Here is a 14,987-nt window from a genome sequence, read left to right as displayed (position 1 = left end):
GCTTCAATGAGAAACAGAATGCTTAACCAAAAAAATAAAGCACAAACACAGAAAAGGAACTTGCAACGGAGGTAAACAAAATCCACAGGCACATATTCCTAACTGCAAACCAATCTGAGGAGTAAACAAGGATGTGCCTCAAAGCAAAAGAAAAGAAAAGTAATCAGTACCATCAGAAGTAGGACCATGAGAAATTTTAGGTTTGAAAAACCAACACATACAAAGGATAATAAAGCAGTGACAACAGATTAGACTATAATATTTTCTCCGTGTTTTTTAATAACAAGCAATGCGCTTTTCTCTCAGACAGACAATTAAACAAGGAGAACATTTTTTTTTTCCCAAGCTCTTGCTAAACAAGCCATTAACCATCAATGAGTAATGACTATTGACGAGCTTTAAACTTAAAATTGTTCTTCAGTTGCCTATTAATGCCTATTGTTGCCCCCAAAGCCCCATTCAAGTGCCAAATTACAATGGTAACAGCCAGAATCCAGATATTGGTGATTCTCTATTTTGAAAGGCTATAACCCTGATACAGAATATGTTGTTTACAGACAAGCCGTAAAATCTCTACAACCAAGTATTATGGGGAAGGATTTTGCTGTGTTCTTTTGGAAAGTTATCCTCCATTATGCAGTAGATGTTTCCACTGACAGAATTATCTTCCATGGAATATAAACGTGTGGTCCTTGACAAGGAAAAAACTAAAAGAAAATTAACTCATTCTCTGGGACAAATTCTAGATTCCAAGTGGTTGATAATGGGGGTTCCCGTCCCCATTCCATATAAAAGAACCCATTACTATATGTAGAGACTAATCATTTTTGCCGCCGTTATGTTTCAAACTTTTCCCCTCTGATCTAGCTGAGTAGGAAAATTCTGAAGACAAATTATAATCCACTTATCTTTACTACGCTTGCCCGACAGCCCAAAAGTTTTGGGTCTGTCATAAAGTATGAGAAAGGATATTCAAAACTCCGTTTTCGAGTTTAGAATGAGTTATAATTACGTAAATCTAAAATATGCCCTTCTATATAGTTCCTGTATCAATTACATATATCAGGCATTCTCATCTACGTCATAGTCTTAACTTTTCATTTTAAAGCTAAAAAGAATTGTTTAGCAGATATAACAGTATAAAGGTTATCGAGTATGTAGATTATTAAGAAACGTAGGTTACACTTCAAAATTTATGGTTCAATACATCAAACCAACCGCATAGCTGAACTAGAACTTGGAAGCTGAAACTTACTCTGTAATATGAAAATGCAGCATGAGAATCTCAGTGAACCTTTCGTGCTGCATTTAGAGAGAGAGAAACACCTGCATCTTGCATGAAATGCCATAGCCACCAGCACTTGAGGCAGCAAATTACCCCTTCATACACATTTCATCAACAAAATATAAATCAATAAAAAGCGTATGACACATTCTTGCAGTAAATTCTAGCAAGATCAAGGTTTGCTCCCAACCTCCTAGAACCATCACAATCAGGAAGTTACCATCTGAACAGCATTGTGGAAAGAATACTTTATTTTTTCTACCAGTAAAATTAGACAAATTATATCCATAATACCATAATAATGTTACCTTACCAGCACAATTTGAAAAATTGGAAATTAATATTATATATGATTTTACAACCAAGCGTACTTTCAATTTCAACAGCTAATACAGTTTCACAAGCCACTTCTGGTTGCTGAATGCAAATCCTTAACACTACTCTTTCCGGCCTTGCTTCTCTTATAGCTCTTCGACGGAGTCAAATAGAACCTCAGCAAGCCAGTGTCAGGATTATTTGGCGAATATCTAACACTCCGGTTCCTCTGAAACGTAAACTCGTGTCTGCCATTACTCCCTTTGCTCTCAGAATCATCGGCGAAACCATCCGTTCTACAAGGGCTTCTACAGCTAACGCTATAGCTTCGCATAAGCTTCTGACCAACAGGCTCACTTGCTTGCACATTAACCACCCTCCTAAGCCTCTGCAAAGACTCTGCAAGTGGCTTATCAACCACAACACTAGAATCACACTCCTCTTCCCCACTCCTATCATCCCTTCTCTCAGTTCTCTGTACTAAACCCAACTTGCTCCACACATCGCGCCATTTCTGCAACTTCTTGACACCCTTTGGCCCATTGGCCGCACCAGAAACATCCTTGGAATCAGATTCCATCACACAACCAGATTCAACAGCATCAGCTGAAGATCTCACATAACTATCCATCAACTCTTTTTCAGTAATCAGCAACTTGGCACCATAGAAGGTGGCCGGAGACACCTTCGGCGACACCCTCGCATTCACATTTGAATTTGACGTCAATTTCAACTCATCAAGCCCCGCAATTGACTGTCTCCTACGAGAGCTTGATCTATCAAAACCAAAACTCCTTCTACCGTCGCCAGAACTCCCCAAACCAACACTGTTATTGTTGCTATTGCTGTTGCTGTTAATGGAATTGGAATCTTCATCGACTGAAAGCATCGGTGAAAGCCTAGAACACGATTTCCCAATCAAACACCCATCCCAGGAAGCGCGAGGGCAATCGAACGAGATTCTTCCCGCTTCAATCGAAAACCTCGAATCCACGTCGCAGGATCTTCTCCCTAAATTGCATTCTCCAACCTCCGATTGAGTCTCTCTCAATCCCCGCGCTCTTCGCTTCTCTGCATTCCTCTTCACATTACTATCCGCGTCAGCGTTTTTCTTAGCCCTGTGTTTCCATTTCCACTTCTTGAACTTCTCCGCGGCAGCGTTCCAGAAGGTCCTGGAATCCCTGGCACCATTCCTCTTGCGGAGCTGCAGCTCGAGATCTATAAACTCCTTCACCGTCTTGCTTTCCTCGTCGGCATCACCGTCGCCGTCGTTGGAAACCGTGACCTCGGAGGCGTGTTTGCGCGAACGGGATTTTCGTAGGTCGTCGCGGTTGAAGAGATCGGAAAGGGAGCTGCGGGGACGGACCTCACAGGAGCGACGGCGGGGGTCGGCGACAGCGGCGGCGTCAGAGGCGGTGGGGCGGGAGCAGGATTTGGATCGCCGGAGGGAAGGAGAGGGAGGGGAGTGGTCGGAGGGGATGCCAGCGAGGCGCTCCCGGAGACAGAGGGCGCAGAAGCCGGTGATGGGGGCGGTAGGGTGGCGGTGGCAGGCGGAGAGGCGATGGGATTTGGGAGTCATGAGTGCAGCATGCGTTGGTGTGCGTGAGTGAGTGTTGGTGGCAATGCCATTGTTGTGTTTGTGATGTGTTTATGAGTGAAGAAATGAAGAGAGTGGGAGACACGGCATAAGTATGCACAGAAGAGTACGGAATCAAGTGCTCAAAACACCAACCATCATAATAATCTTCTCATCATTCATCTTTCTTAATTACACAACTAAACCCTCCTTAACCCCCATTTTTCTCTCTCTAACTATTTCCTTTTTTTTTTATTCAACATAATTTATCACAAAAATCTCTTTATATAAATTAGGGGAAGTCCTTTCGATAGGACCTTAGGTGGGCCCTTAATGCAACTTAAGGAAAAGAATAAGAAATTGAAAAAAGAAGATTTAAACAAATTAAAATTATTACTCTCATAATTCATTTCCCAGTCCTATCAATTGAGCTGTTAACTAACTACTGTTGTTACTTTATGAGCGTCGATGAAGGCCACACATTCAAGTTACAAAACCTAACACGTCAAGAAATTAATCTTATTAATTACACAACCAAAACATCTTAATTACACATTCAATTCTCGTTAATACCTTCCTCGAATACGAATCTTCAAAATTCGGCCATTTATTCAACATTTTTAATTTTCATACATCATTGCGTGTGGCAATCATATAATTTCTGAAATAACTTCGTTGCAAAGTTTAATGCTACAAAATTAGTCCCACTTTAACTGTTGGGGATTTAGGTGATTTAAATAAAATAACATTTATTTTTTCTCGGTTTTGAAATACATACTTATACTTACTTTTATGCATGGAATAAAAGACCTTTTTCTCGTCCAATCCCTTTCGTAAGTTCGTTGGAAGTTTGAAATCGTAAGCATAAAGCTTCATCATATCAATGAATGCTGGTATCTTCTGCAACTAAAATTAGAGATAGAGACCAGCATAAAACTATATGTGTAAATAATAATTAAAATATAAAATATAATTTATATAATTAAGTTTAAATTATATAAACTAGTTTTAAGGCACGTATCAAATTAGTATTTTAACGTGGATTTAGATAAGTTATAAAATGATGAGTTGACCTTAAGGTTTTTGGGCAAATTTACAAGTCAACCCTCTCAACCCAACCAAACAGGCACAGTGATCTGTTTGGTATGGCATGAAGCGTGGGAATCTTACAGCAGTATAAATTTTCGCAAAGTTAGCAGCACTGCGATGCTTAAGATTTTAATTGGGATGCGAACCCTAAGTGGTCACCACACGTGCACCACTTCTTGAAATTCTCGCTTTCAGCCTTTTCTTTTTAACATTATCAAAACTAAAAAAAAATAGTAAAAACAAAAAAATGCAGACTTAAATAATTCTTTAATTTGATCAACACATCACCTTACATCTACTCAAAGTTAATTTTATGAGATTTATTATAAATTATTTTGGGTTAAATCTGAATAATCAAGATAGTTCAATACGCAGTTCTATCATTAAATTAATTTGATTAAATATAATTTTAGTCTTAATATGAAATTAAAATTCATCATACTTTAAACTCTAATACAATTTAATTTTTAAATTTAAAATATATAAAATTTAGAATAGGAATTAATTTTAATTTTAGATCCAAGTATAAGAGTACAACAATATTTAACCCAGTAATTTTCTCTTTTTTTTTCCTTTTAAGCCCAATAGGCCCATGAATCGAAGATCCAGACAGCAACCAAAACAGGTACAGAGGAAAAAATTTGCGGGCGGAGCAACGCAAAGGATGGAGAAAGCAAAAGCGATGCTAAGCCTGACGCAAGAACAATACGACGCCGTGTCAAGACTCCAATTTCTTCCTCCTCTCAGAACCGGCGATAACTCCTCCTTCTACGAACACTTCGTCCTCGCCGGAATCCGAGTTGACCGAGTTGAACCCGGTTGCGTCTCGTGCTCCTTCATAGTCCCTTCTCGCCTCGCCGTAACTTCCATTTCATAAACTTCTATTATCGTTATCATCGACCAATAATCCTCTTTCGCTTTGATTTCATTTTAATTGGAGTTGATTCAACTTGTTGAGGTTAATTTTGAATGTGTTACGTTACAGGACAGGGGTGGGAAGTTGGCGAATGGAGCAATTGCGAATCTGGTGGACGAAGTTGGAGGCGCTGTCATCCATGAAGGGGGTCTCCCCATGAATGTTTCCGTCGACATGTCCATTTCTTTTCTCTCAACTGCTCGCGTTGGCGTAAGTTGTAACAACTGAAACATTCAATGAAAGTAAAATGTAGAAATTAATCATTCATGTGTATCCAACAACCCTATTTTCGCTTCCTTAATTACTTATTGTCCTTGTGTTTAGGGTGCCAAATTGATAATCACTCTATCAAACCTACCAACTAGGTAGTTACTGTAGGAATTGCATTGGGGATTGGGGAAGTTTGTGAATTCATAAACCCGGATTTAATTAAGGTTGGTCAGATTACTTATTACTCATGGCCTCCATTTTGTAGAGAGACATGATAGTTCATAATGAACTGCACACCTACTCAACCTTTCTACCATTCTACCATTCAACCATTCAAAACCTGTTTAAAAGCTGAACACATAAGATTCAACCTGTTCAGTTCTTAGACATTAAGGACGTGTTTGGATAAATTTTGTCATAAACAATTTTTAAAGAAAAGTAATCGAGAAGAGAAATGAAATAAACTGATTTGCCGAACTCGGTTATATTAGTTTCTTCAAAATTAAAGTTGTTTATTCATGTATAAGTTAGTTTTAGCATATGAAATACATTTCTTAAAATTGTTTACGATGTAGTTTACCCAAATAAACCCAAACCACTTTGTTTGTGTTTGTATTTACATTCAGTTCATAGTAAAGCCAATCCTGGTCCTCCCTTCCTCTGAGTTTCTGCCACAAAATGCCTAAAATTTTTATTAAACTTGAGTTGAACAGCTTTCCAAACACAGTCATTCTCTTTAAAAGTGTTCTTTTATAGTTCAATTGGCGAGTCAACATAAATAAGGACTTGGATTCGAATTTTATAAACCAAAAGAAAATGATAGAGCTCTATCTCCTAAAATGGATTCATTGATTAAACTGAGGGTTTAAAAAAAAGTGTCCTTTTGAGAAGGTTCAGAGTTCGGGTCTGATAACATGTTTATTGTTTGTATCAATTCCATGATTCCAACCGTTTCTTATTATAAGACTCCCGGTTTAGATTTCATAAATTGGGTTCATTGCTCCACAGCCAACTTTCCTGCTCCTTTTTCTCCCTATTTTCCTTCTGGTGCTTGCATCAACATGCATTCTTACGTTATGAACTTGCTGTTTATTTAGTGTATGAAATGTACTTCTGCATAGATTTTTTATACCTACTGAAAATATATTGGTATTATGTTGCAGGATGAACTAGAAATTACTTCTAGGTTGTTAGGAAGGAAAGGAGGTTATTCTGGGACAATTGTTCTCCTTAAAAACAAAGCCACGGGAGAATTGTTAGCCGAAGGTCGTCATTCACTGTTTGGTAGACATAACAGCAAAATGTAATTCAGTATGTGTATGAAATGTCTGTACATGAAGATTGTCTTTGGGAAACTTACTTGACTTGGGTGAGTCACTACTTATTAATTGGATAAAGTTCTGAGTAAGAGCATGATATGATATGAATAAAGTTCTGAGTGAGAGCATGATATGATATGAAGACGTGCAATGAAAAGTGAAATTTAAAAAAATCAAACTTGGTTTATTTAGTTTCTGTGACCATTTCCAGTACTTCTCCTATATCACTGTATTGTTGACAGAGACTTCGAGTTTCAAGGAACTTTAATCTGAGGAGAAAAGAGTATATTTTTCCTCTCCAAGTTGCAGATCAATTTCATCATGCCAAATGAGAATGCCCAAAAGAAAGTGAGAGTAGCATCACACCAACTATTTGAAGTTTGCATTGTGTTTGTGTTCGTAATTTCTAAAGTTGGATCATAACTAGTTGGTTCAACTTTGTCGTGGGGTTTGAGATTCACAGATTTGGAATAATTCTATGAATGAGGTTACAATTATAAAATCTGTATAAGTGAAAAAAAAAAAGGGGTAAAGCGTAGTGAATTACTAATTCCACTTATTTAATGTGATTGTGTTAAAAATATTTTTAAGTTAATTCAAGTGAGAGAAACATTAGAAAGGATAAAAAGTTATTTAGAGATAATTACAACTTTTCTCTCATCCAACCTCGATAAAAAATTATATATAAACCAGGAGTTTTTAAATTCTTTAAAAAAATTGCACAGGTTTTAAAATTAAAATTTAATTATTTATTAAGCAAGGTGGAATCTACACTATTTCAGCCCAAGATTGAGGTGTGCGAGCTGCAGTGATTCTCCAAAGATTTCTTCCTGTGTCTCTAAGATTTTTTCTGCACTCCAAATTTTCGATTGTCCCGATTATGCTCTTCAGATAAATAAATGAAAATTAATAACTTAATTTGCTAAACAGTAATTAATTATGGATGTTGGTGGCTGATCAAACTTATTTATTGCGGTGGTTATATCAGTGATCTGCACCTCCAAATAATTTCTCGTCTCTCATTCAAATTGAACTGCACTTAAAACCTAAACAGATGGATATTTGGTTTCAAATGTTACTGGATTTGGAGATCCGGTAAGAAAATGGCACTTTTGGTTTGTGATAATTTCGGTTTGTGATAATCCCGCTTCTGGATGCACATGAAATCCTCATACTTTCGGTTGACATTTGGTACTTACGTGTTTTTCGGATGTTGACATTCGGTAATCATGACAAATAACACAGTTTCTGAATGTTAATATCCGATAAAGTTATTCGAATTGTTTTTCAGACGTCAAATTTTGAAAAAAAAAAACATGAAATCCTCGTACTTCTGAATATCCAGATTTAGTATGCATAGGTATTTTTCGAATATCGAGATTTGGTAAAGTTTTTATGGTTGTTTTTCGGAAGTTGAGTTCCAAAAGAAAGATGAAATCTTCATATTTTTTTATGTTGAGATTCGGTATACATAAGTGTCTTTTAGATGTCGACATCTGGTGACAAAAATATTACATGATATAGTCTTGGGATGTCGAGATTCGATACAATTTTTGTAGTTATCTTTCAGATGTCGAGATCTAGTAAAACTTTTGCATTTAATTATTTATTTATTTTTAATTTATTTGATTGTTGTATGAATTTTTTTCATTTTCTTTTCACTTATTATTAAAAAAACTCGCCATAATATAATCGTGTTATGTTATAGGTGGTGAGAGTATAATGGAATACATCCCTTTAAGTTTTATGAAATCACAAGTAAATTCTAGTTTCATCTCATATTTCTATTCTTTTATAAATGAAACGTGTGAGGAAAACTATACACATAAGTCGAGGTTATTGTTGTTCCATGACGACCCTGACCCCTTCTACACGCAAATGTCGTAGGTCCATGTCTAGGTTGTTGTTGTTCAGAAGTCTCACCATATGTAGAACTCTCGCCACGATGTGTGGATGCTTCTCTTATACTAGTTATATCTATAATAAACAAATTCAAAAACACATTACAATTAAAAGTTACAACACAACATAAAAACATTAACAAAAAAAACAACAACTAAACTAAAAAATATAAATGAAATATTTCAAAAATCTTAAAAACAATAAAATTTAAAATCAAAAATCAAAAATAAAATTCATAGAACCAAATATAACCGGATGTCAACATCCGAAAGTTCCCCAACCTTCAAAGGATGTCGACATCTAAAAGCAACCTTCACCGAAAGTCGACATCCAAAAGCAACCCAAAAAATTGTACACCAAAAGTCTAGATCCAGAACTTTCTTCTCCAGAAGTCGACATCTGGATATATTTTTTCTTGGATGTCGATATCTGATTGCTTTGAATCTCCAACTTAATGTGAGATCCGATGGTAGTTTTCTAGTAAAATTTACATTAATTATGGAAGAGAGTGAGGGAGAAAGGTGAGGTTAATTTTTTTAAAATTTCACTGTTGCTTTGGTCAAATGATCAAATAGTCAAAAGGTATTTTTAAAATTTGGAAAGGACTTAAGGTGCAAAACAAATTTTGGAGGTGTAAGAAGAAATCCCAACTCATCCATTATTTCCCAATTTTAAGTTTGCTATTTATAGTCTCTGGATTTTCAAGAAATAAATTCTTTTAAATCCCTTTAGAGACATATGACAAATAAAATAACTTTGGATTCATGGAAAAAAATTAAATTTTAAATAAGATTTTCAGTAATTTCAACTCTCACAACTGATTAAAAAATTGTTTTCAATTCAAGCCTTAGTAGTGGTGCAGTGAAAAAAATTAAAATGTTTTTGTTCCACATGGTTGATGTTATGCTACAAGTTTTAACTTATCTAAAAATATGTGAAATGAAACTTTATATTCGTCTAGTTACATTCTCAAATAGAATTTTTTTGTAAAGATTGTAATAAAATTGCTCATGAGTTAGAAAAAAAGAAAAAAACATTTAAAATATTTTGAAGTGTTGAGTATTTTGCAAAGGTTAATATACATTTTAATAACCAAAATAAAATGTGTTGATTATTTATTTTGAATTGAGTAAATTCCTTACAGTATTATTATGAAATATAGAGATGTTTCCTTTAAAATATAAATTAATTAAAATTGTGTGTGATACATTTAGTACTTGTTTGTCATTTAGTGATTATATTATTTGTGATTTTTATAGTTATGTCTTCAATAAGTGAAATATGCTACACAAATTGTTGTTTCATGATCTCTACTATGGAAATAAAGATTATTGTTGCCGATATTATCATTGTTGAAGAAATTTTTTTAATGTTTTATATGATTTACCATTATTAAGTAAGTATATACTTCATATTCATTACATTGTGAGAATCAAGTTATAATATATAAAGTTTATATCACAAATTTTAATGAAAAGAAAGCAACGTGATCCATGGAAACAAAGTTGTTGATGACTAAAATATATCAATTCAATTTATGACAATCAGTGGCGGAATTTGACCAAAAAATTTAGGGAGACCAAATTATATTTGTTATATATAAATTATTTTTTTTAATTAAAAAAAAATTAATTTCTTACATCATTTTTTATTCAAAATAAGCACTCATGACAATATAATCCAAACAATATAACAATAATATATATGAAAGAGTAACATAAAGTTTATCATCAATAATAATATATAAAAAAAAAACAAAAGTTACTTTTAGTCAAAATGGTCCTCCAACTTTTAAAACCTATAAAAAAACATTCAAAAAGTTAAAACATGTTAATGACAATCAACTTATTGCAAATTAGATTCAATGAAAATAAACTCAATTACATGTAAGAATGAAAACATCTGAATCAAGTCCTCCGCTTGGTTTTTTACTAAAAATATAGCACGGTAAGCAATATGTAGGATCTTTTAATGGCGAAAATAAGTTAAACCATGTGTACTGAAATCTTCTTGGATGATCATTTTTACAAGACAACGGATAATTTTTTAGATGCATTTGATATGGACCCCATTTTAGATAAGCCCTTCGTACCTCATCAATTTGATTTGGTAGGTATTGCCAGATTTGAAGACGCTTCCTCGGATCACATTCTAAAGTATTTTCAAATTCATTATATGTAACTTTAGGAACCTTAGAGAGTTGTTTTTCGTTTTCTTCAATATTTGGATTATCATGAAGTTTCTCAAATTTAGATGACGTAGATGCATTTTTTTCATCTTCATCACAAGTCTTCCTCTTAAAAAAAGAATCAATTCTTTTACTCTTTATCATATTTTTTCTAATATAAATTTGTCAATTCTTTTACAAAAAAATAAAATTATAAATACCCCAAATTAAATCTTAAAAGCAAGACTCAATATTTTAAGAAAACTAATAACTTTTAAATGATTAGCTTCATTTACCTTAGAGTAGATTCCTAATCTTGTTCTTCCCTTACACAACTTCAAAGCCTAAAATAGTTCTATTTACACAAAGAAGAGTTTGATCAACAATTAAAGCATGATTTTATAATCTCTAACAGATAGAGATATGCCTAGAGCATAGAAAAACCACATACACGAAAACAAATTGCTTTAACAAAAGAAGGGAAAAAAGGAACTTGCTCAAAAGAAGAAATTGTTCAGTCCAAAATGTTTATTAACTCTTCAATTTTATCGTAGTGCAATTTGATTTTGAAATAATAAGGAATGGTGGTGAAAATTGAGATGAAAATAAAATGAGAGAAAAAGATGGAAGCACAGGAGAGAAAAACTAAATCAAAAAATATAAAAAGTTATAATAGAAAAAAAACATGATTTTTAAATTTAAGAAAAATAATTCAAACTAAATTAATATAAATAAGGTAATAATATATAAATAAAGTAGTAATATATAAATAAAGTAATAACGTATAAATATATTTATTTAAAATATATAAAACATAAAATAAAATAAAAATCAATTAATATAAATAAAATAATAATATATAAATATTATTTTTTAAATAAATAAAATAAAAAGGAAAAAAATGGTTGGGGGAGTTGTGGCTCCCCTGTGTTCTAACATTGTTCCGCTCCTGATGACAATTCTATGCGTATCGAACTCGTTTAACTCGGGTTAAATAATTGAGTTCAATTCAATCAACATTTAAAAAAATTAAAATTTTTCCAACCCAACTTCACTTAAACCCATACCCATAGTAAGTTGAGCTAGCTAATGAATTTTAACTCATTTTAACCTCTATATTACACACACATTTATTCATTTCAAATATGAATATATAATTATTTTGTTACAACTAACTTAATATGTAATTAGACATTAATATACGTTAAAAAAACTTCTCCAGCTAATAAGTAGTTAGAAAATTTAAAAACAGAGTTAAAACTGTAACGTCCCATTTAATTATTAAGCGAAATTAAAGGAAAACGTCACACAATAATAATACTGCAGCGTGGTCTTGGGGTCCTTAACACAACCCCTACAAAACTAGGGCACACCACGATGCCAAAGGAAAGCTGAATACAGGTCTAACAAAGAGTGTAGAGTAGAAATGCATAAAGAGATACATGGGCCATAGCCCTAAAGAAAAACGTGAAGAAAACTCCTGCCCAGATGGCTAAGCAGCAGAATCACCATTCCCTTATTGACCATGAGAACCTCGCCCATCTGCTCCCATCAATCAAATTGATGATCATCGCAAGAAAGAACAACCACATACAATACAACCATGCAACAAAACGGGTAAGCTAGAGCCAACACATATTCATCATACAGTCAAATACATTATCATCATCCCATATCCATATAGCAACCAAGCATGTCATGACTCTTCATTCAATACACTACGACTCGACTCGACTCATCCGGATACGTATAACTTAGTTGAATTCAGCGAATGCTTGCACTTGTGGTGGATATCTCTGCTCGACCCTAAGCTGCTCATCTCCGAGCTATGTGTTACAAGTGTTACGATGAATCAAATCTCCCTCACCACAAGGTTAGCCCTTAATGAATTTCAGGCCTCCTGCTACTCTCACCACAGGAGTCAGTCCGCTCTAAGTGAGACTAACTGGTCCCTTAGAGTGTCAGGATGCAGTCCTTACCTTGAATCCTTACCTAGTTATACAGATGGGGCACCACCATGGACACCCACTAACAGGGGCCATGGAATTACGTCCCGACCACTGAAGCGCAACCCTGAAAGTCTCACCTAGAGACTCCAAGGAATTATGCACTGACACAGATCGACCTCATTCACATAACCAAAATAATAATTACCACGCATAGATATACATCACTCGTACCAACCTTTGAAGCCAATGCCTTTCGTGATCCAGGCCCCACTCATTCCAACACCTTATAGTTTATCCATGTAAATAAGATCCAACTCATCATGTTATCATGCCACTTTAATATTATCCGTCTCATTTGATTCACATGCAAATTCTCATACCAACCCATCATCTACAATTCATGAATCATGCCAAATATACTTCATGCTCCATTATATACATATCACTCATCATACAATCATACCCAACCAAAACAGATCATTCAGGAACCAATAGACATCCAAACACAGCACTGTCTCGCCCAGCACCCCGCTCAGGCGAGACAGTCTCGCTCAGGCGAGTTCCCCCTCCGCCTAGGCGAGGGCACAAGATCAGGGGCATGAGCAACGCGGGATCTCGCTTGGGCGAGACCCCTCTCGCCTGGGCGAGTGGCATGCTCGCTCAAAATTTTGAGCGGGTCGCCTGGGCGACCTCTCGCGTAAAAGGAGTTTGGGCGAATCCCTGATTGTCTCGCCTAGGCGAATCCCTGATTGTCTCGCCTAGGCGAGACTGGCTCGCTTGGGCGAGATTAACAGGTCTCGCCACTGTTTCACCTGCAACAGCCATGTTTTTCGAACCAACCAAGCATACAAGGCATCCTCACACATCAAATTGAAGCATTCATTCATAAAAGCAATAACTAACTCAAGAACGACCAAAACAACATCAAAAACTGGAACCCTAACTTCCCGTACCTGGAAATGGGTTCGTACAGGACGTTCGACGCGTAACCAAGGAGCACAGCAGCTCTAGAACGCACTAAGGAGCTGAAAACAGAAGGTACACGGAACCAGGGCATATTAGTACCAAACCCTAACTACGAAAATACAAGGGAAAGCAAAAAGGGAACTCCGATGATTCGGAGTAGAAACTGATTCAGAGCTAGCTTGAGAGACTTGGGGAGGAACCCTAGCAGAGCTCTAGTGCGGAAGGAGAAGGTGACGGCTGTTGAGTTTCTGCAATAGTGAAAATGAGTGTGGAATTAGAGCAGACCTAAGGACTCTATACGTTGGGCCAGCCTTAGGCCCACTTACAAGGGCAGCCCACCAACTTTATGGCAGAAATAAAATGGGGGCCTTACAAAAACTTTACAGAAAATACATTGAAAAAAAAAATAGTTCAAGTGTGATTAAGAAATAACTTAAAAAAAGAAAGGAACATGCTCCACTCTCTCATTCTCCCTTATATTAATCACTTTTATAAAAGAAAAACTAGAAACCTATTTTCTTTTACATAGTTTTTGTTTCTGTTTCGGTGCCAAACAAAATATAACGGGCAAGCTCCCCTTTGTATTTGTCGGAGAAGGAATTAAGGTGTAATAAAAAAAATTAACTGAGTTGGATTTAGACAACAATTGAATAGATTCTTTTACTAAAAATGGTAAATGTGTTCCTAATTATATTAGGAATTGGTGTTCTTCACTACAACGGAATTTAAATTAATTTTACACATTATAATTTTATGTAATATAAACTTTACATAGTCTTATTGTGTATAATATTTGATTATACTGTGTTTGGTTCTTTAAATTCAATACTACATATATTAATCTTAAATATTCACAACTTAACTATATCAAATAAGACATAAAAAAAAAACTCCTCAAATTTAATACAAATAATTGTTAACCCACAACACACACTAATATTTAATCTAATCATTAAGTTGAAAATTTTCTAGTGCTACGTAAGAGAGATTATCACGACGTTTAATGTGGGTCTGACATAATTTTCAACACGAAATCTAAAAATTTATATCATGAAATCCAACAAAAATAGTTAAATTTTTCTTATTCTTTTTATAAATTACTGCAGCTACTATTATTTTGTTTGACCTTCTTATTTCATCCATTTTTCCGAATTAAAAATATTACCTAAATAAATATTAGGGTTAATAATTTGTATTTCATATTTGCATATTTTTTATGTTTTTCTTGTCTAAATTCTCTCTCTCACTCTCTCTCTCTATATATATATATGAACATGTTCTAATTATTACTGT

General features: G+C 34.7%; 2 protein-coding genes across 2 annotated transcripts; one reads left to right on the top strand and one right to left on the bottom strand.

Moving 5' to 3' along the window:
• Nucleotides 1-1,606: 1,606 nt before the first annotated feature.
• Nucleotides 1,607-3,385, bottom strand: LOC114193073 (protein OCTOPUS-like). Its single transcript, XM_028082770.1, has one exon. It carries the CDS (start codon nt 3,177-3,179, stop codon nt 1,683-1,685), a length of 1,497 nt encoding a protein of 498 aa, XP_027938571.1. The 5' UTR covers nt 3,180-3,385; the 3' UTR covers nt 1,607-1,682.
• A 1,469-nt stretch (nt 3,386-4,854) lies between these two features.
• LOC114193552 (acyl-coenzyme A thioesterase 13) lies at nt 4,855-6,901 on the top strand. The gene is made up of 3 exons (XM_028083393.1): nt 4,855-5,124; nt 5,251-5,391; nt 6,555-6,901. Exons 1-3 carry the CDS (start codon nt 4,858-4,860, stop codon nt 6,696-6,698), a joined length of 552 nt encoding a protein of 183 aa, XP_027939194.1. The 5' UTR covers nt 4,855-4,857; the 3' UTR covers nt 6,699-6,901.
• Nucleotides 6,902-14,987: the final 8,086 nt, after the last annotated feature.

The sequence above is a fragment of the Vigna unguiculata genome, chromosome 8, assembly GCF_004118075.2.
Source record: "Vigna unguiculata cultivar IT97K-499-35 chromosome 8, ASM411807v1, whole genome shotgun sequence".
Classification (NCBI taxonomy): Eukaryota; Viridiplantae; Streptophyta; class Magnoliopsida; order Fabales; family Fabaceae; genus Vigna; species Vigna unguiculata.
This window is presented reverse-complemented; position numbering and strand designations above follow the sequence as displayed.

What these genes read in the sequence shown, in the direction of transcription:
- LOC114193073 (XM_028082770.1), bottom strand. Translation starts at nt 3,179, where the DNA reads ATGACTCCCAAATCCCATCGCCTCTCCGCCTGCCACCGCCACCCTACC.
- LOC114193552 (XM_028083393.1), top strand. Translation starts at nt 4,858, where the DNA reads ATGAATCGAAGATCCAGACAGCAACCAAAACAGGTACAGAGGAAAAAA. An exon ending in TAGTCCCTTCTCGCCTCGCC is followed by an intron (nt 5,125 to 5,250) that starts GTAACTTCCATT and finishes GTTACGTTACAG; the next exon opens with GACAGGGGTGGGAAGTTGGC. An exon ending in TCTCAACTGCTCGCGTTGGC is followed by an intron (nt 5,392 to 6,554) that starts GTAAGTTGTAAC and finishes ATTATGTTGCAG; the next exon opens with GATGAACTAGAAATTACTTC.